The 20,261-nt window shown below is 53.4% G+C and overlaps 6 protein-coding genes across 6 annotated transcripts; 3 read left to right on the top strand and 3 right to left on the bottom strand.

Annotated features, from left to right (window-relative positions):
* Window positions 1-2,909: 2,909 nt before the first annotated feature.
* On the bottom strand, window positions 2,910-6,306 carry J4E86_000810 (uncharacterized protein; the record flags this gene model as incomplete). The annotated part of the gene is made up of 2 exons (XM_051441383.1): window positions 2,910-6,034; window positions 6,084-6,306. The coding sequence occupies 2 exons, from the start codon at window positions 6,304-6,306 to the stop codon at window positions 2,910-2,912; spliced, it is 3,348 nt and encodes a 1,115-aa protein (XP_051307554.1).
* Window positions 6,307-7,784: 1,478 nt separating this feature from the next.
* On the top strand, window positions 7,785-13,745 carry J4E86_000809 (uncharacterized protein; the record flags this gene model as incomplete). The annotated part of the gene is made up of 5 exons (XM_051441382.1): window positions 7,785-8,388; window positions 8,438-10,902; window positions 11,196-11,804; window positions 11,852-13,639; window positions 13,689-13,745. The coding sequence occupies 5 exons, from the start codon at window positions 7,785-7,787 to the stop codon at window positions 13,743-13,745; spliced, it is 5,523 nt and encodes a 1,840-aa protein (XP_051307553.1).
* A 671-nt stretch (window positions 13,746-14,416) lies between these two features.
* Window positions 14,417-15,351, bottom strand: J4E86_000808 (uncharacterized protein; the record flags this gene model as incomplete). Its single annotated transcript, XM_051441381.1, has 3 exons — window positions 14,417-14,442; window positions 14,582-15,258; window positions 15,317-15,351. The coding sequence occupies 3 exons, from the start codon at window positions 15,349-15,351 to the stop codon at window positions 14,417-14,419; spliced, it is 738 nt and encodes a 245-aa protein (XP_051307552.1).
* A 546-nt stretch (window positions 15,352-15,897) lies between these two features.
* On the top strand, window positions 15,898-16,501 carry J4E86_000807 (uncharacterized protein; the record flags this gene model as incomplete). Its single annotated transcript, XM_051441380.1, has 2 exons — window positions 15,898-16,108; window positions 16,158-16,501. The coding sequence occupies 2 exons, from the start codon at window positions 15,898-15,900 to the stop codon at window positions 16,499-16,501; spliced, it is 555 nt and encodes a 184-aa protein (XP_051307551.1).
* Window positions 16,502-17,091: 590 nt separating this feature from the next.
* J4E86_000806 (uncharacterized protein) lies at window positions 17,092-18,564 on the bottom strand (the record flags this gene model as incomplete). The annotated part of the gene is made up of 2 exons (XM_051441379.1): window positions 17,092-18,074; window positions 18,126-18,564. The coding sequence occupies 2 exons, from the start codon at window positions 18,562-18,564 to the stop codon at window positions 17,092-17,094; spliced, it is 1,422 nt and encodes a 473-aa protein (XP_051307550.1).
* A 593-nt stretch (window positions 18,565-19,157) lies between these two features.
* On the top strand, window positions 19,158-20,032 carry J4E86_000805 (uncharacterized protein; the record flags this gene model as incomplete). The annotated part of the gene is made up of 2 exons (XM_051441378.1): window positions 19,158-19,214; window positions 19,262-20,032. The coding sequence occupies 2 exons, from the start codon at window positions 19,158-19,160 to the stop codon at window positions 20,030-20,032; spliced, it is 828 nt and encodes a 275-aa protein (XP_051307549.1).
* Between the last annotated feature and the right edge of the window lie 229 nt (window positions 20,033-20,261).

Here is a 20,261-nt window from a genome sequence, read left to right as displayed (position 1 = left end):
TTAAGCTCTTGCCATTGATTGAGGGGATCATCGGCGAAATTGACTCCGAAGGACCAGAAGGGAAGGGACACCGTGCCGAGTATGATCTTGAATATGTAGGAGTAGCATCCTAGATCTTTCATCATTTTTGGTGGCAAGTTTGCTAAGACAAATTGCAAAAACTTCCTCTCATTCGATGTCAGGATGTCCAAGATTGAAAGGAGTTTTGGCAAGATGGCGGTACATCTGTGGACTGCGTTCATCTTGTTGTATACATGAATGAGCGCATGCTTAATTCGTCTCGCAATAACTTCAAGGACTGTCAGAGGGATTATCGTATATGACAATGCGCATGGCCATACCAGAATGCTTGACAGCAGACACGGACCCAGCCCGCTTTGCGTTGGACGCCGATTTGTTATAACTTCGGTTCCAGAACTTCATACATCCGGCACAGGGTGTCTGTGTGTCGCACTAGTCATGATTTATCAGCCATGTGCATGACATTGTGAGATGTAAGGAAACGTACCCTTTTCTTTGCATGCTCACACCGTGTACAAGAGCCACCTAGAAGAGCGAGCTCCTGTATGTTCTCCTTCTCTGAATCTGTGCGACGTTCCCTAGTTACGCGGAATTTCTTTCCACCTTTGAATGAAACAATGTTGACAGACGATGGTGGTATTCTCGCTCGTTTCGATACGCGCTGCTCCCGATCACGCAGCATAAGGTCTTCATTAACATCATTGGAGATGTAGCGCTTGCGTTTACAAGACAAAGCGCTCCCCTGAGTCGAGGGCTGTTGCACAGGAACAAAGTTCGCGAATTGCCAGGCTGTCGGACACGTGGGTGAAAGTAAGGACGTAGAGCTTGTGAACTGCTGGGGTAACAGGCTTGATGCTGGCGGGAGGAAACAAATCTCATTATCAAGCGGCATGTTGAAGCTGATGGATTGATCCCACGGATTAATAGTGTCGTCTTGTAGTCTTGGCCGTCCATGGTCAGCGCTGTCAGCAGGTGCCATGCGGAAGTTGAAGTCATTGTGGCAGGTCTCCCGATATATGAGAACATGGCCGTTGGCTTGGCAATTACTGAAAGGGGAATGTGAATTGGACGTGGGGATATGACATGTCGTACTAAGTGGGAACCCGTTGTAGCCAGACATATCTACGAGAGTACTCGCATAGGGGATATCGCGCTCCATTTGCTCAAAAGAGCAGTCTTGGAAATTTGGGAAGGCGGTGTCTTGCGAGTAGAAACTGCAGTTAGTGGTCACATCCCTAGAGATCTGGACAATCATATCATCAGTGCATTCCAAGTTCCGGTGATTCGAGGTATAATTGAACTTACAGGCCCTTGAGATTCAATAACTGTATCATGATGCGTCGAAGTCGAATAGTGGTGGTGGCTCATATCTGGCGTGATGAGAGTGTCGCTTTCCAGCATATGTTGTTCAGGTACTGAGGGCTGGGCCAGAGGAAGTAGTAGGCTTGTGCTCGAATGAGGGAACCTGTCATAGTGCCATTCAAGCGACTGCTCGAACGAATTCATAGCTAACTCGGTCATGAGGTATTGAATCGACCCAGAGAATGCTTTTAGTCCGCCGATGTCGGGAAAGTACTGATCACTGGTAAGTGGATCGCCATCTTCCATATGGATGTCGCTTGTGGGCCGAAACATATTGACGAGACTGATTGCCTGGACAAGTGTGATGGAACAAGTAACGAGGCTAGCGAGAGAACGTGTATGCGAAAGAGAGGCGGTGCAGATGGACAGCAGAACCTAAACCTGAAGTGCGGACATGCAGACATGTTATAGGAGTGAGCGACATCGTTGACAGCAGGCCAGCGAAGAACTGCCTGCCGAAGAGCGCATGAGAAAAGAAGGCAATTGCGCAGCATTCTGCAGCCACCTGCACGTTGTCGTCTTGGCTTGAGGTTCCGACGTCTCAAAGCAGCCTAGTTTTCACTCCGACATCCGCATCCGCACTAGCACCGCATCGCCTGTCATCACCATACAGAACCCGTTACATGACCTGTGTAACAAAGATTTCTAGCCTCAGAGCAAGAATTCCCTTCCGACATCTCGAATTGGTCTAGCGATTAACTGAGCGGTGTCCCTCGTCTTGTTCCGACACTCGCAATAGGTATAGCCAAGACACAGCCTCCTAAGACAATTTGACATCGATATGTTATCCGGGTAGTCATCGATATGTTGGATAGCCACCGGAATGAGTTCACATCAGCGTACGAAATTACTACATATATGCCTGTATATCTCTGGGTTTGGGTAAACAGACATCTTGCTTCTCACCACAGCGGCCAATACGATCATAAATAATCGTACTCCACTCGCGACTCCCGCAAGCCTATATGACCATGTCTTCGACAGCCTGGACACGAAGCGAAATCCTTGAGCTACTCACCCTCATCGCGATGATCATCATCTCTACCATTGCGGCTGCCTGGCATATTCTCATGAACTACAAGGTGAGCTTCCTTCCGTAATCGCGTGTAGAGGTCACGCTGACTTCGCGCCTCGGTCCCAGATCCAGCGACATCTTGACAAGACAGGAGGAGGAAACTCAACGGGCCCGTTCTTGTGATATTGGAGTGCACTGAGAGAGCGAGTGACATATGATGTGAGGGAAGCTACTGCAGGATATACAAGCCATAGTGTTACAATACCACTGTATTTGAACTAGAAATTACGACCAGACTGTGACGAGAAACAACGAGAACTAGTGATACAAAAGCAAGACATGAACAATGCTCGCTGAACCGAATGTAAACGCCGCTGATCAGACATGAAAAATACCCATGGGGTATCGTCGAAACAGTTATGCCAGACCCAAAGTACCAAACGCAAGCCATGCGAGATAATAATCAAAACACCGAGATATGCAGTGCGCCACATGCGGCATCATTACTTCTTTATAGACTGGAGCCCATTCTTGGCTCTTCATCACTTCGTCGGATACTCATCTTCTTCTTCGCTTTGCCCTTCTTCTTCGCAGCCAGCTCATTCGGTGGCGATTGCGTACCGCGGCTGCCGATCTGACTGTCGCCTTGCTTGAGTCCCTTGACTTCCTGAAGCATGTCGCGGAAACCTTCCTCGAGTGTAGTCATTCGCGCAAGCATAATCCTGCTCATGCGGTTGGACTCCGAGTCGTTGTCGCTGCCCTTCTGCATCTCGTGTGCCTTCATTCTAGCAGCCATCTCGAACTGCGTGGTGAATGATGCAGGTAGTCCGTTGAGGTTGCCAAAGTTGGGATTGAGGTTATTGTCTCCAAGGTCTGACGCCAGATCCAGGGCAATAGCGTTGAACGAAGGCTCGCGTGCTCCGTGGCTTCTAGACAGCAGGTTGGACGATATCCCGCGTGGTGGCATAATGGCACGAGGACGAGAAGGAGCCGCAAGAGGTGGGACACTAGTACGCTTTGGAGTTTTGGCCCCTGTGCCACTCGAACCGTCGAGACGTCCGGGAGTGGCCGTACCAGTGGCTGTTCCACTGCGAACGCCTGTCCTTGGTCGCTTTTCGGGGGATGGAGCGCGGGAAACGTTCATAGTCTCCTTGACAGGGCTGAAGAGGATCGTGCTTGTGGAAGTGTTACGGGCATGTCCCGGTTTGAATCGCCTCTTGCTAGGTGACAAAGGCGTTTTCGATTTGAAGCTGGAATCAGAGGGCGACGCCACAATGGCGGATGTACGGCTTTGCGACTTGGGCAAGACAGCCATTGGCGTTTGGAAGGACTCGTCTTCAGAAGATTGGTATCCTGTCTGAGGCCTCTTGCTGTCTTTCTGGCTTGCCTCAATCCGTGGAGTAACTTGCTGATCAGAACTTGCGTCGTCATCCTCGTCGTCTCCATCAGCATCCGTCTGCTGCGGCACCTCTTCCATGACCATAGCAAGACTCAGATCTGGTTCTTCTTCCTCTGCTATAGCTGGGGTCAATGGAGTCCCAGCGTCATCAGGGTCAGAAACCACCGTCCTGGTAGCGAGTGGATGCCTGCGCCTTGGCTGGCCGGCGGTCTTCGTTCGCCGAAGATGTGGCCTATTGGGCCCTTCAAGTCGGTCCAAAACTGACCGCGAGTCGTCCTGAGGTGGTTCGTTCTCATCATCATCGCCCATTTTCCTCATCCAATCGGATACGACGTTGCCCGAGTTCCTCCTAGGTGTTGGGTAGCGGGGAGTCGGTTGGAAGCTAGAGTCGCGGAAAGGTCGCCGGAACACCTCCTCGAGTGCCTGGTCCTTCTGGAAGGTAGTGACGGATGGCTCGCGCAGGCGCGGACTGAACAGCTCAGTAGGGCCTCGGATGCTGAACGCAGGCACAGGCGCTTTGGATTCAGCCCGACCCCGTTGTTCAACCAGATCAGTTGGACCGTATGATAGATGTGACAGAAGAACACGCTCGTAAAAGAAGATTACGAACAGAATAGGAAGATGGGTCAGCTTGATGACAAGCCGGTTCATGCGTAGGAACTTCTTGAAGGACATGGTGTACTTGAGCGGGATCAATAGCCATCCAATGATGTTGGTAGGCGGGATGTAGGAGAAGAGAGCATCCGACTTGACCATGGAGATGGTGTTGACGGCAAAGAGGAACTGATGCTCTTCGTCGGCATTCTTAACGACTGCCATGAAAGAGTTTGTCAAGACCGTGATCAGGATGGTGACGATAAGAAAATGACAAATGAAGAGGAACAGAGCAAGCATAGTCTTGCCGAGGAAGTTGACCTCACCCCAGAGATCCCAAGCGGCGGGTGTGAAACCCATGACCAGCTGGAAAATGGCGTATGCGGCGTCTGACGCACCAAGGTCTCTCTTGAAGGCCAGGCTAAATGCGACGAAGAAACCACTGCAGCTTATCACAATGAGGACGAGAATCGCAACCAAGTCCATGGCCATCATCTTAAAGGCGATGAGCAGCTGCGAAAAGTATCGGTAATGATCCAGTGCCGAGAAGAGTCGAGGAAAGAGTAGGACAGCGGTGGATCCGAGTACGTCATATGCCATGGCAGCAACACTATGGCGACTAACATCGGGCATGAGAATTCCGTAAAGGCGTAGGACGTAGTAGGCCATGAACATGAGGAGGATACCCAAGTCAAAGGCATTCCACACACTCATAATGTATAGACCGAAGCCTTGCTCGGAGAAACCGACCACTTCGTCAAGCATGTATCCAGCACTCCAGAACCAGAACAGAACCTCGAGGGCTGTGATGTCCTCTGACTTCTCAGCCAGCACCGCCAAGAATAGACCTAGCATAATGGCGAAGGAAAGCGTCGAGAACAGGTTGCGGTAGCGGGGAACACGAAGACGGGAGAGCTTGAAGAGGGAGGCATCGTGGGGATCGTAGAGGGTCACTGTACGGCGGAGGAGCGCAGCGGGCGGAGGGAGTGGAGGCGCGGGCTTGGTGGGCGACATGCGACGGGACGGGCCTGTTCGTGGGGAGGCATCATCGCGGGTGTTGTACCCACGCTGTTGAGGGGAGTCTGGCTTCCGGTGTAGATTGTCGGCTGCGGAGTGGAAGACGATGGTGCCGGCCCAGATGGCTTCCAGCTGGCGTACTACCAGAGGATGGGCGAGGAACTTCTTGGCCTGAGCGCGAATGGCGATCTCTAGGGTGGAGATGCGCGCAGATCGGTAGGCCTGTCGCGACCAGTTTGCGCCGCCGGGGGTGTTGTTGCCGCGTCCCTGCACCATCATGCCCTGGAGCGGGTCGAAGTCGTAGGAGAGGGCATCGATGAGCTCGCGCGTGGAGAACTCCTTGAGCAGGCGCATAGCCAGCAGCTCGCATATGAGCGCCCGCGTCTTGCTGACGCCCACATTGCCGGGGTTCTCCTCTCCCTCCTTCTTGAACTGTAAGCAGTTGGCGAGCAGGCAGTACAGGAGACCGCGCGAGAACTGGTCGGAGCGAATCTGCTGCTGGATGGGCTTGACGAGGAACTGCGACACCTGCGGGGAGCGCAGCTGGTCCCATGACAACGTCGTTTCGCATCGCTGGACGAGGATTATCCGGATCGCATGCGTGGTGTTGTAAATGGGTATGCGATCTGGGGTCTTGTCAGTGCGATGCAGAAGCAAGCATATTTGTGCGCCTACCCAATACTTCAGAAGAAAAGACGGGCAGCAAGGGTCCATCCCGCTGGCGGTCTTCGTTTTCGTCGTCGTCCTCGCCCTCATACTGCGCTAGGGCATCCTGCTCGTCCTCGTCGTCTTCCGAGTCCTGTCCATTCTGGCGGCGGCGGTAGCGGTTGATGGCCGCAAGCAAAGGCGTCGTCTCAGAGGGCCGGCGTGACTTTTGGCGGAAGAATGAGGCGAACATGTCACTACCTCGAGCCTCTAAAGGAAACGGGATTCCTCGTCAGCGTCGGCGTAGGTAGGGAAGAGGGACGGGGTGCGAGTTGGGTGGGGAGTGTACTAGGTTTCATCACCGACGGGAAATGAAGCACAAGCAGGAGGATCGTGAAAAGGGCTCTTGCCTACTTTCGTGCCACGCCGACCTCACCGCCTGCGAACTCTAGCCCGTCATGCGCCCTCGTCGCCGTCGACAGAAGATGCAGAAGGGAAAGGCTCGATCCTTATCGCGCGTCGTCCCTCTCCCAGACGCGTCTGCAGCCAATAGACGCGCCCGTCGACCACATGCCGACAGGCCCTGCAACGCGGGGCGCCGCCAAAAGCATGTCTAGAATGCCATGTGAGACTCGCCCGGGGCACGAAGCGCCATTTTCAAAGTCGTCATCGCGACGATTGCCCTGAAGTGGGTATGCTAGCACTCTGGGGTGCAGACTGCCTACATATAATACCTCAGATCCTCCTCCACATGCCTGATGCAGGTAGTCTGCCCTCGCCCTTTGTCACCACACCAGAGACGAGCTGATGAAGACACCCACCATCACGCCCTCATCTCATCTGATCCAGGATGCATCGCTCATAGCCCCCACGACGCGGTCTGATGCGGTCAAGAATCCCGCGATCTAAAGGCATCTAGACAATCTCGATCGATAAATACCCTGACAGCTACCCTGCCGCTCGCGTCTAGGGCGAGGCTTGTGGCCCTGCATGTCTTTTCGATAATTGCTAGATCGTATTTGTCATCTAGCCGCTGTCGGACTGGAAAACACCAACATCAGAGTCTGCGATAGCAGCACGCTTCCTCACAGATGCCTTTGCGCGTACAGGCACGACAGACGGTGACGGCATCTTGCATGAGCGAGCCGTTGGATCTGTGCAGATCATTTACCAGTCCACCTCGTTAAAGGTGTTCCCGCTACGCGCGATTGGCAGCTTTGGCGACATACACTTCGTCTTCACACCGCCATGCGCGTCCTTGCCCACGAAATCTTTGTTGAAGATTTGCATGCGCGCTGATCTCGATGCAACTGCATGTGACATTCGCTCATTCGAGCTGCCTTGGAGTCTGCTTACTCCGTCATTGTAAGGCCATCCATGGCACAGGCGAAGATTTGGCAGGATATCGATTTCAGCGCTTCTGAGCAGCACGATGAAGAGACCAACCTCCGATAGAGATCACCGTAAAATATTTTCTTCACTACCAGAGTTTTGGTCAAAATGTTCGGCGAGCCACAGAAAGGCCGACTAACTCGTCATTCGCTAAGGTGGGGGGCAGACCAATCAACCCCGCCATGCAGCGGCAGCTAGGCTACTCACGTTTTTTCCGTTGCTGTGAGGCTCCGAACTTTTTTTTTCTGAGGCTTCACTTCTTCTCTTCTCTACAATTGCCTGGCAGTCTCGCTTCTCAAGGGTACCATAGCCCTAGAGCTGTCACTTATACCCTCAATTATGGCTCCACAGCCCGACCAAAGCCACGACTTGGCTCTCGAGCTTCAAGATGGCTATGTCTGCTTCGGAAACAGCTTCGGTGCTGACAAGAGCATTTCCGGAGAGCTTGTCTTCCAGACGGGCATGGTGGGCTACCCCGAGTCCATCACCGACCCCTCCTACCGCGGCCAGATCTTGGTCATCACATTCCCTCTAGTAGGCAACTATGGTGTGCCCTCGCGGGAAGAGATGGACAGCCTTCTCGAGGGTATCCCAGCCCACTTCGAGTCTAACGAGATTCACATTGCGGGGTTGGTAGTCGCTACATACGCTGGCGAGGAATACTCGCATCACTTGGCCACCTCTTCGCTGGGCGCATGGCTCAAGGAGCAGGGCGTGCCCGCCATTACCGGCGTCGACACACGAGCGCTAACCAAGCGTATCCGAGAGGAGGGAAGCATGTTGGGACGCCTCATGCAGAGGACCGGACCATCCCCCTCTTCCACCACCCTCACCAACGGCGCGGTCAACACCCAGACTCTCGCTGACGATGAGGTGGACTGGAGGAGCAGCTTCGAGCAAATCGAATGGCTCGACCCCAACCAGAAGAACTTGGTCGCTGAAGGTATACAATAAGCAAACTCGCGTAGAGATCCGCCCTAACACATGCACAGTCTCCATCAAGGAACCCAAGCTTTACAAGCCCGACCCTGCCACTGCCCTCAAGCATCCCTCCGGCCGCCCCGTACGTGTCGTCACCGTTGACGTCGGTCTCAAATACAACCAGCTCAGGTGTTTGGTGCGGAGAGGAGTCGAAGTTTTGCAAGTTCCCTGGGACTACGACTTCCCTCAGCTTGCTGGCAAGGACTACGATGGTCTTTTCATCTCCAACGGTCCCGGTGACCCAGCCATGATGGAGTCCACCGTCAAGCATATCAAGACTGCCATGGACGAAGCCCGCACACCCATCTTCGGTATCTGTCTTGGTCACCAATTGCTCGCACGAGCTGCTGGCGCCGACACAGTCAAGATGAAGTTCGGTAACCGCGGTGCCAACATCCCCTGCACCAGCTTGCTTACTGGCAAGTGCCACATCACATCGCAAAACCACGGTTACGCCGTAGACTCCAAGACACTGCCCAACGGCTGGGAGGAACTCTTCGTCAACGCCAACGATGGTAGCAACGAGGGCATCCGACACGAGCGCAGGCCCTACTTCAGTGTGCAATTCCACCCTGAGCACACCCCTGGTCCCCGCGACACTGAGTACCTCTTCGATGTCTTCATCAGCACTATTCAGAAGGCCATGACATCATCTGAAGTCTTGTCAAAGCCTGTTGAATTCCCCGGTGGCACATTTGAGGAGAACAAGAAGCTCACACCCAGGGTCGACGTCAAGAAGGTGCTCGTTCTCGGCAGTGGAGGTTTGAGCATTGGCCAGGCTGGAGAGTTCGATTACTCTGGCAGTCAGGCGATCAAGGCTTTGAAAGAAGAGGGAATCTACACCATCCTGATCAACCCCAACATCGCTACCATCCAAACTTCCAAGGGCCTTGCCGACAAAGTTTACTTCCTGCCGGTCAACGCAGACTTCGTCCGCAAGATCATCCAGAAGGAGCGACCTGACGGTATATACGTGACCTTCGGTGGTCAGACCGCCCTCCAGGTTGGTATCCAACTCAAGGATGAATTCGAAGGCCTTGGCGTCAAAGTTCTCGGTACTCCCATTGACACTATCATCACCACAGAGGACCGGGAGCTCTTTGCTCGCAGCATGGAGTCGATTGGCGAGAAGTGCGCCAAGTCTGCATCTGCCAACAACGTGGAGGAGGCTATGCGCGTTGTCAAGGACATTGGCTTCCCTGTCATTGTCCGAGCTGCCTACGCTCTTGGTGGGCTCGGAAGTGGTTTCGCCAACAATGAACCAGAGCTGCTCGACCTCTGCAACAAGGCTTTTGCTGCCAGCCCCCAGATCCTCATTGAGCGCAGCATGAAGGGCTGGAAGGAGATCGAATACGAAGTCGTCCGAGACTGCAGAGACAACTGTATCACAGTCTGTAACATGGAGAACTTCGACCCTCTTGGTATCCACACGGGAGATTCCATCGTCGTTGCGCCTTCGCAAACCCTGTCCGACACTGACTACAACATGCTCCGAACGACCGCTGTGAACGTCATCCGCCATCTAGGTGTTGTCGGTGAATGCAACATTCAGTACGCGCTGAACCCCTTCTCGAAGGAGTACTGCATCATCGAGGTGAACGCTCGTCTGTCGCGTTCTTCCGCTCTTGCTTCCAAGGCGACCGGATATCCCCTTGCTTTCGTCGCCGCCAAGCTCGGTTTGAACATCCCTCTCAACGAGATCTCGAACTCAGTCACACGGTCCACCTGCGCTTGCTTCGAGCCATCGCTCGACTACGTCGTTGTAAAGATCCCTCGTTGGGACTTGAAGAAGTTCACTCGTGTATCCACCCTCCTTGGTTCTTCCATGAAGAGTGTTGGCGAGGTTATGAGTATCGGTCGAACGTTCGAAGAAGCCATTCAGAAGGCCATTCGCGAGATCGACCCCAGCAACCTTGGTTTCAACGAGACCCCGGCCCTGATGGAGATCGACCAGGAACTGCAAACACCTTCAGACCAGCGCCTGTTCGCTATCGCCAACGCCATGAAGGCCGGCTACAGCGTTGACAAGATCTGGGAAATGACTCAGATTGACAAGTGGTTCCTTAGCCGCCTCAAGTCTCTTAGTGACTTTGAGAAGTCGATGGCGAGCTACAACACTGTCAGCATCACCATGCCTTTGCTGAAGAAGGCCAAGCAGTTGGGTTTCTCCGATCGCCAACTTGCCAAGTTCTGGGCTTCCAACGAGCTTGCCGTGCGTCGCGTGCGCGTTGATGCTGGTATCTTCCCCGTCGTCAAGCAGATCGATACAGTCGCCGCTGAGTTCCCCGCTGTGACCAACTATCTCTACCTGACGTACAACGCCAAGGAGCATGACATCAGCTTCAACGACAAGGGTGTCATGGTGCTCGGTTCTGGTGTGTACCGTATCGGATCTTCGGTCGAATTTGACTGGTGCTCCGTTCGTGCTATCCGCACTCTTAGAGAACAAGGCTTCAAGACCGTCATGTTGAACTACGTAAGTACTGACCTTTGCTATCATACTCTCATCTGCCCTACTACCCTAAATCTTTGTCCACTCAATCAGCTGTACCGGACATACGGCAAGGTAGCCTGGTGCCTTCGCAACAGTTTCGTGGTTCGATCGCAAACCACTTAGATCTGTGAACACCTCCAGGCTATGACGAGAAATGTCCTGTTTCCCCCTTGCCGTCACTGAATATCTCCTGGCTATCGCAGCATAGATTCTGTGTCTTCCCAAACATCATCGTATATCTCCAGGCTAGGTTCGAAAACTAACAGATCTACTAGAACCCGGAGACTGTGAGCACAGACTACGATGAAGCAGATCGCCTCTACTTCGAGAACATCAGCGTGGAGACCGTGATGGACATCTATACCATGGAGAACTCCAGCGGCGTCATTGTCTCTATGGGAGGTCAAACATCCAACAACATCGCTCTTCCGCTGCACCGCATGAACGTCAAGATCCTTGGTACCTCTCCAGAGATGATAGACAACGCGGAGAACAGATACAAGTTCTCTCGTATGTTGGACCGCATCAACGTCGACCAGCCCGCCTGGAAGGAGCTTACCAGCATTGACGAGGCGATGGAGTTCTGTGACCGGGTATCCTACCCTGTCTTGGTTCGTCCCTCATACGTCCTCTCTGGAGCTGCCATGAACACTGTCTACTCGAAGCACGACCTGGCCAACTATCTCAACCAAGCCGCGGATGTATCCAAGGAGCACCCAGTCGTTATCACCAAGTACATTGAGAATGCGAAGGAGATTGAGATGGATGCCGTCGCTCGCAACGGAACCATGATTGGCCACTTCATCTCCGAGCACGTCGAGAATGCTGGTGTCCACTCCGGTGATGCTACGCTGATTCTACCACCTCAAGATCTTGACCCTGAGGTATGTCAGATACACAAGAAATTTGTGAACTAGACTAACATGCTTAGACCATTCGTCAAATCGAGGATGCCACCAGAAAGATAGGGGCAGCGCTTAACATAACTGGACCTTACAACATCCAGTTCATTGCCAAGGACAACGAGATCAAGGTCATTGAGTGCAATGTGCGCGCGTCCCGATCTTTCCCATTCGTCTCCAAGGTCATGGGCGTCGACCTGATCGAGATGGCTACCAAGGCCATGTCAGGCTTACCTGTCACGGAGTACCCTCCTACCAACATCCCTGCGGATTACGTTGGTGTCAAGGTTCCTCAGTTCTCCTTCTCTCGTCTCTCTGGAGCCGATCCTGTCCTTGGTGTTGAGATGGCCTCTACTGGTGAAGTTGCTTGCTTCGGTCGCACCAAGTACGAGGCCTACATTAAGGGTCTCATCGCCACCGGCTTCAGGCTGCCGAAGAAGAACATCCTGCTGTCCATTGGTTCGTTCAAGGACAAGCTGGAGATGTTGCCTTCAATTGAGCGTCTGCACAAGATGGGCTACAACCTCTTCGCTACTGCCGGAACTGCCGACTACATCCAAGAGCACGGTATTCCAGTCAAGTTCTTGGAAGTGTTGTCCAGTGGTGAACACGATGAGCAGAAGCAGGAGTACTCGCTCACTCAGCACTTGTCCAATAACCTCATCGACTTGTACATCAACCTGCCATCGAGCAACCGCTTCCGTCGACCCGCCAACTACATGAGCAGAGGATACCAAACCCGTCGTATGGCTGTCGACTACCAGACTCCTCTAGTGACCAACGTCAAGAACGCGAAGTTGTTGATCGAGGCTATTGCTCGTCACTACGACATGGAGATCAGCAAGGTGGACTTCCAGGAGTTCGCCGCAGCTCCTGGAGCACACGACTCGTCGTCTGGGCCTATGTCCAAGCTCAGCGGCTCGCTGTCTCTTCAGCAGCTTCTGGCAAGATCGCCCTTCAAGAGGGAGCACATCACCTCTGTCAAGCAGTTCTCACGCGCAGACCTTCATCTGCTGTTCACTATCGCTCAGGAGATGCGTCTGGGTACTCAGCGTCAGGGCTGCCTTGACATCCTCAAGGGTCGCGTCCTTTGCACCCTGTTCTGTGAGCCATCGACTAGAACCTCTGCTTCTTTTGATGCTGCCATGAAGCGTCTTGGTGGTGAGGTGGTTGTCATCAACGAGTTGGTGTCGTCTACACAGAAGGGCGAGTCTATCGCCGACACGATCCGCACTCTGGGCTGCTACGGCGATGCCATTGTTCTGCGTCACCCATCTGAGGAGTCGATCAACATCGCCACCAAGTTCTCAGATGTGCCGATCATCAACGCTGGTAACGGCAGCCGCGAGCACCCGACTCAGGCTCTTCTCGACATCTTCACTATCCGAGAGGAACTCGGTACGGTGAACGGTCTGAACATCACCTTCGTCGGTGACCTTAAGTACGGCCGAACAGTTCACTCTCTTTGCGAACTCCTCTCCCACTACGATGTCACCATCAACCTCGTTTCTCCCGCTTCTCTCCCCATGCCTTCGGGTGTCACCGACGCTCTCAAGACCCGTGGTCAGCTGAACAAGGTCACCACTGAGCTGACCGATGACATCGTCGCTTCTTCGGACGTCATGTACTGCACTCGTGTGCAGAAGGAGCGCTTCCCGGATGTCGCCACCTACGAGGCTGTGAAGGATGCGTTTGTCATTGACAATAAGCTGCTGAAGGGAGCCAAGGCGAACATGATTGTCATGCACCCGCTGCCCAGGAACAACGAGATTAATGAGGAGGTGGACTTTGACCCCAGGGCGGCCTACTTCAGACAGGTAAGTCTCACCGCGCACCAGCCGAGCATTCCAGCTAACATGCTCGTAGATGAGATATGGCCTGTACACGCGTATGGCGCTTCTCGCCATGGTCATGGCTCCGTAGTCAGACCATGTAGCGCACGATTTCATGGCAGGCGTTTGACGGTTTTCACGGAAACGAACAAAGCAACAAAAAGTTCTGCTTCATCCTACTTTCCTTTCGGGTTTATACCATCTTATAGACGAGCGTCATCCACAGATCTTGTAGATAGATACTCAAGCATTTACACAGGAGTTCCGGATATGGGTAAAGGGCACATGTATGATGTAAAATTTTCAACATCAGTATGGGGGGAAGCTATTTCATTTTTTCTGCAGCATATCTCGGTGTTATTCTTCTGCTATGGGTTAAGAGGGGGAACTTTATTTCATTTTTACATCGATCTCTTCTGGCGTTGGGTGGGTCCCTCATCGAGGTTGGAACTTGGATCGGCATCGGGGTGCATCATCGGAAAGCAAACTAGGGGCATTATGGAAATGGATCTGCATGGTACGGAGTCGGTGGAATTGGGCACAATATTGAATGGGAATGGGAATGGAGGTAGTAATTACTACTGGTAATAGGGAAGACGCCAGACGCCTCGCCCTTGGTGTATACAATAAACAAACTCTCCACGCGCAAAGTCGTCAGGCTTTGCGTAATCGCATCAGAACTTCTGAACTCGTTGTATGCTCTTCGTGATGGTTCTGTCGCATATCTGAAGACCGTTGTTTCGTGCCTTTGTCGGCGTGACTTTAGTGACCGAGACATCGTCCCCAACCTGTTATTCGTTAGCGTTTTGTTCGAGACATCGCGCGCTACAAAAGTGTGCGCTTTCAGGGTGTCACCGTCTACGCAAGGCAGGCAGGTACACACTGATAACGAGCACCTTCATGAAATGCCATTCGCAGTGAACTTACCAGGAAGACCACAGCCGAAGCCAACAAAGAGATAGATCAAAAAGATGACGACAAGCGTCAGCAGCACCATCAGCTTGACGTTCTTCCACCACATCCGCCTCTTAAGCGTCCTCGACCGGACCCTAAAGTCGCGCGCATTCTCGCCCAATCTGCCCGTCTTGTCAACCAACACACTCATGTGCTCGCCCCTCTCCAGCACGCGCTCAATGTTCTCCGTCATGATCTCTCGGACGCCTTCGATCTCGCGCTGAGCAGTTCTTAGCGCATCCTGCTGACCGGCCTGCGTGCCACCCTGCTCGACCATCATCCTCTTCAACGCGCCATTGAAACTCGCACATCCATACGGCGGCAAGTCGTGGAAATTCGTGCTTCCAGGCTCAAACTCGGCAAAGAACTTCTTCTCGAGGTTTGTCAGGAAGCCAAAAGGTATGCGCTGGCCGAGGTCGCGCTCAGCAATGACAAGGAAAGTCAGGCCGCCAGCTGTCGATTGGTTGTTGGGGAAGTCCGAGGGCGATTTGACGAGGCAGTGGATGAAGAACTTGGATTGATCGATAGTCTTGTGGGCGGATTTGTCGTGGGCGATGCGTGGGAGGACGAGGGAGACGAGCGAGGAGGCGTTTGAGGAGGCCGAGGCGGTGTGTTCGGTGAGGACGGTGGTGTTGTGGGCGATGCACGCGCTGTGAAGTTGTCAGTCACGTTACTCAGGATATACATTGGGTAATAAGTATGTCGTACTAGAGTAGCGGCGTAGAAGAAGACGAAGACGCCATGTTGACGGCGGGCGGAGGAAGACCAGGGCTTCTGCGCTTAGCTGGGGGTACTTTTGCTCGTTTGCGCGACTTGGGGTTGGAAGGGGCTTTCGAAAGGGCGATGAGGCCTCGAGAGACTAGGTCGTTGTGATGGAGTGGGTCTTGAGTGGTGATAGTAGCCGTTGGCTGTGATGGTGCAGCTGCGGAAGGAGAGCCACTAAAGCTGGGGATGCTGCCTCTAGCCATGTGCGTCATAGCCAAGCCGGTTCACGCCTGATGCGCTAATGCGTGGATCGCGCTTGCGATGGAGATTGACTGAATGGGGCCTTGCTTGTGATTTTAGTCGCTTTGGCGTCTGCTTGCGCGTACGTGAGGATTGTCGCGAGTACCAATTGCGAGGATTGCTCTCCTTTCAATTGTGGTGGTCGCGATCGCGTCACGTCAAGGATCTGCCTGTCACTTTTTGTTTGGGTGATTCCGTTTGCACTGCACCTCGACACCCCACACTGCTCGGCGCGCGCATACTCTACGGTTACACAAACAGCTAGGATATAACTTTCACGCAAGATGGTTCGCGTCAAGAATCGCTACCTAGTGGTCAACTTCTTATACCCAGAGCCTCCCGCCAAGAGCAAGACGCAACTCCCAGATGCCATCCAGATTCACTCGCCAACGCCTGATGCTCTCAAACAGGGCGTCATTGTACGCATGATACGAGATGGAGTTAAAGACTTATTTGGCGACTATGGTTCGGGTATGGTGTCTTCGGGTCTGAAAGGTGCGCACTCCTCTGAGCCTCACAGATGCCTTATTAACGGATAGCACAGTCAACTACTACTCCCCCTCGACAAGCACGGCCATAATACGATGTCCACGAGACCACTACGAAATGGTCTGGGCAGCCCTCACATACATTACCCACCTCCCCAAACCCCTGGATACGCCTGTCGTAATAAGAGTCGTGAGGGTTAGCGGTACGATCAAGAAGGCGGAAGAGGAGGTTATCCGGCAGTCACAACATATCATTAAGAGAGCAAGAGCTTGGGATGGTACTGGAGAGCTGCCGATGTTACAAAGTGTAGAGAAGGCGGCGGATAAAGAGAGACAGCGTGAGAGCGAAGTGCTTGCTAGAGTTGACGATGGGAACGAGAGCGAGGACATGAGCGAGTAGGTGCAAGCCGCGTCTTCCTCATGCTTCTCCCATTTACTATGCCGAGCCTATTGGACAGCGGGTAACATCATTGAACGCCCCTGAATGCTCGGCGACGCGCCTTGTCTATGCCTCCCTACTGGACATAACCACCCATGTGCCTTCTTACGAAAGCATTCTAGGCTAGGGAGGGAAGACGCGACATCGCGCCGCATACTTGGTAGTACATGCGGCTTCCAACAGCTGCTGTACGAGCGATATGTACACCCACTATCGTCGGCCACATCCCTCTGGTAGAAGGCGTCTTGGCTCAGCCCACGTATATTCTATACGCAAGTCAATGGGTCAGCCTCAGGCTCAGTAAAAGAACCACGTCTTCTCTCGATATTTTACCCAAGTACGTAAACCCTGTAGAGCAAGAACAGAGCTCACATGCATACACCGCTCTCATTTCACTAGCAAGTTCTTGGAACAATGGGTCCATTTTTGGAAGATCTCGACAGAATCGATATAAGATACGGCTACAAAGCGATTTAGCAGATAGCAACATCTAGCAAGATGAATTATATACATTTTTGATACATGTGTCTAGTCGTACAAAACGCAAACCCTTAATTCGGTCTCAACATAGCGATTATACTCGCCGTGATAACAGCTCCCGCCGCAGCACCTTGAAGAATGGCGCTGGTGTAGTCGATTCGTCGCATCGAAATAACGCGATCGCTCACAATGTCGTGTGCTATGAAGCTCGCCTTTTGCTGCAAGCTTTCCAACTTGGAGCGAGGAGCGGCGTGAGATGGAGCGCTTTCTTCAGCGACAGCTATGCGCTCCTCGGGTGTTAGAGCCTCTTCTTCTGGTGTGACGGTTTCGGCTTCCGCAACGACGGAAGCTGGCACTGGATCAACAGCTGCTTCAGGCATGACCTCTGGTATGAGGCCCGCTTCGACTGGCGATGCAATGTTTGTACCAGCTGTTGGAGACTCCTCAATGACCTCAGACACTACAGGCGCCGCGGCTTTTGCAGGTGTGTCGGTATGATCAACGACCCGGTCGATCTCCTCTTCAATCGCCGTAAGACCTCGAGAGGTTGATGCGGGTGCAACTGCTGCAGCACCGACCGATGGTATGGCGGCATCCATAGCAAGCTTTTGGTGTGCCTCCAACGTATTCTTGATCTCCCTGACCATCCTCCTCCTCCGCCAGGGCTCCAAGATGGCCAGACTCAATAACAACAGGAAGATGTTGACACCCATGAGGCCAAACGTGACCCATGTACTGTTCCTTCGGATAGTGTCACTCCATATTTGCTCTTCATGGTATTGTGCACGTTCCCTCTTCTCAAGCTGTGCCCGCGCGTCCTCCAAGGCGTTCTCGGCGTTTGCGACGGCGTCTTTGGCTTCGCGAACGGCTTGGTCGTTGATGTGTTCGGAGCGGATGAGAGCCATGTAGCGTTCGAGATCGCCGTTTGACCAGGAATGCTTGCGTTCGAGGAGAGCGACGACTTCTTTCTGCGAGGTAGCTTGGTGGGCAAGGGCGGTATCGAGGGCTTGTTTGGCGGAATCAATGGCTGAGCGGCGGGCTTTGACGAGTTTCTCTACGTGGTATTAGCTGTCGCGTCGCCATAGTAGGCGATTTGTGTATGTACCTTGCTCTTTGATCTCCCTCCTGAGTGCCTCTACCCCAGAGTAGTCAGTGCCAGTGTATGTGTTGACCTTTTGCGTGACCACAGCAAGCTTCGGCAGCAGTTCATCCATGGCCTCGGAGAAGCGCTTGGAAAGACTCCATCTCTGCTTCTCTTGGTGCGAAGGCAGGTGTTCATCCGGCACGCGAGCGATGTTGTCTAAGGACTCGTCCTTCCTGGGTGGTTCCGGCTCTTGTGGAGGTGGTTCTTTGACCTCGGGGACGGGGGTATCTGTCAATGCAGCCACCGAAGTCTCGGCTGCTCTTTTGATAGCCTTTTGGTCCTCTAATAGAGCGTTAAGTCTTCGCTCTAACCGCTCTTGGTCTTCTGGTGATGGTGTGGATGCTGATAGTCTGGTTGGAGGTGGCTGGATGGGATTCGCGTCGTCTGCGGGCGGTGGCATTGCGATAGGATCCGACGACTTGTGTGGTTTCCCCTCTTCCATCCATCTTGTCGAGCTCGCAAAGGTACGCCGCGACCGATTCGCGGATACGTTGGCGCTCAATTGTGTCTTTCCATCCCACCTCTGCGCACCAGAAGCTGTGCGATACCTATAACTCCAGCATACCGACGATGTGCTGCGAGCGACATTGCTGAAAGAAGGCGAAGAAGGAGCTACCGTACTGGCGATAAGCGAGCGTGAAGCATGCTGAAGCAGTGGCCTCATTCTTGTCTCTGCCCTCACATGGAGAGCGCCTGAGCTGGATGACGAATGACGAAAATGCGCCAAAATGCGGACCCCCGAAGCGGGCGGGCGGCGTCGCAGCGAGCGCTGACGTGCCAAGGCGCGTGGGGTTGCGGCATGACGGTGACTGGCCCTCTCAGCTCTAGCAACCCGTTCCTTATTTGCAGACTGCCGGCATTCCGATTAAGGGTTTCCTAGCGCCCCTGGCCTAATCTTTTAGATGGTGTTGATATCTGGCGGGGTGCTTCTCACTCCTACATTCACACTTCAACCGTAAACCAGCACCATAGTCGCTCGTTTAGTATTCCAACATGGGTTCAGCACAGATCGATCTGGCACAATTGCCTGCCATGAAGAGTGACCCCAAGGTATGACTCTTTTGACACGATTGGTACATCTCAACTAACAAGCACAGTTCATCTTCTTCACCGACTTCGACGGCACAATCACCCTCCAAGACTCCAATGACTTCATGACCGATAACATTGGCTACGGCCGCGACAAACGCCGTGCGGGTAACATCGCCTGCCTCAACAACGAAATCTCCTTCCGCGACTCCTTCCGCGATATGATGGACAGCGTCACAAAGCCCTACGACCAATGTATCCAATACCTCGTCGACAACATCAAGCTGGACCCTGGCTTCAAGGGCTTCTTCGAGTGGTCCCTAGAGAACAACATTCCAGTCGTAGTGCTGAGCTCAGGCATGGAGCCAGTCATCAAGGCGCTTTTGGAGAAGTTGGTCGGACCGAATGCAAGCAAGATGCAGGTTCTGGGTAACCACGTCGGTCCACGGGAAGGAAAGAACATCAACGAGGAGGGTGGATGGCAGATCCTGTTCAAGCACCCTGGGTCTGGCTTCGGCCACGACAAGTCCATTGAACTGCGAAAGTACTCGAGCCTGCCCGAGAACCTCCGACCAACAATGTTCTACGCCGGTGACGGTGTATCCGATCTCTCTGCAGCACGCGAGACCGACTTGCTCTTCGCCAAGAAGGGTCACGACCTGATCAGCTACTGCGCGCGCGAGGATGTGCCATTCACAGTCTTCGAGGACTGGTCCAACATCCTGGCCAAGTGCAAGAGCATCGTAGAGGGAAAGACCACTGTCCAAGCGGCCGCCAAGGAAGGCTACGAGGCGTACAAGAGCGGCGCTGCTGGAATCGATGTCCAGACGGCGAAATAAGTGGAAGCTCGGAAATTTCGCGGAGATCCACCCAACAGTCTGGGGGTTGGGACCGTCTATGCTGCGGCGCAGTAGACACCGAATCCTCGTGATGATGTGCGCACGGCAGTGGCTGCGGCGCGGACGAATCCATGTGAAGATGGATCAGATCCCCCAGGATTATCATAGACGAAAAGGTTGGACGACATAGAAAGACCATAGACATGATTACACGATAGACTAGAATCTT

Source organism: Alternaria arbusti (assembly GCF_024043155.1).
Source record: "Alternaria arbusti strain BMP 1465 chromosome Unknown scaffold_1, whole genome shotgun sequence".
In the NCBI taxonomy this organism is placed as follows: domain Eukaryota; kingdom Fungi; phylum Ascomycota; class Dothideomycetes; order Pleosporales; family Pleosporaceae; genus Alternaria; species Alternaria arbusti.
Note: the sequence above shows the minus strand (reverse complement) of the source record. Positions and strands in the feature narration are given on the sequence as shown.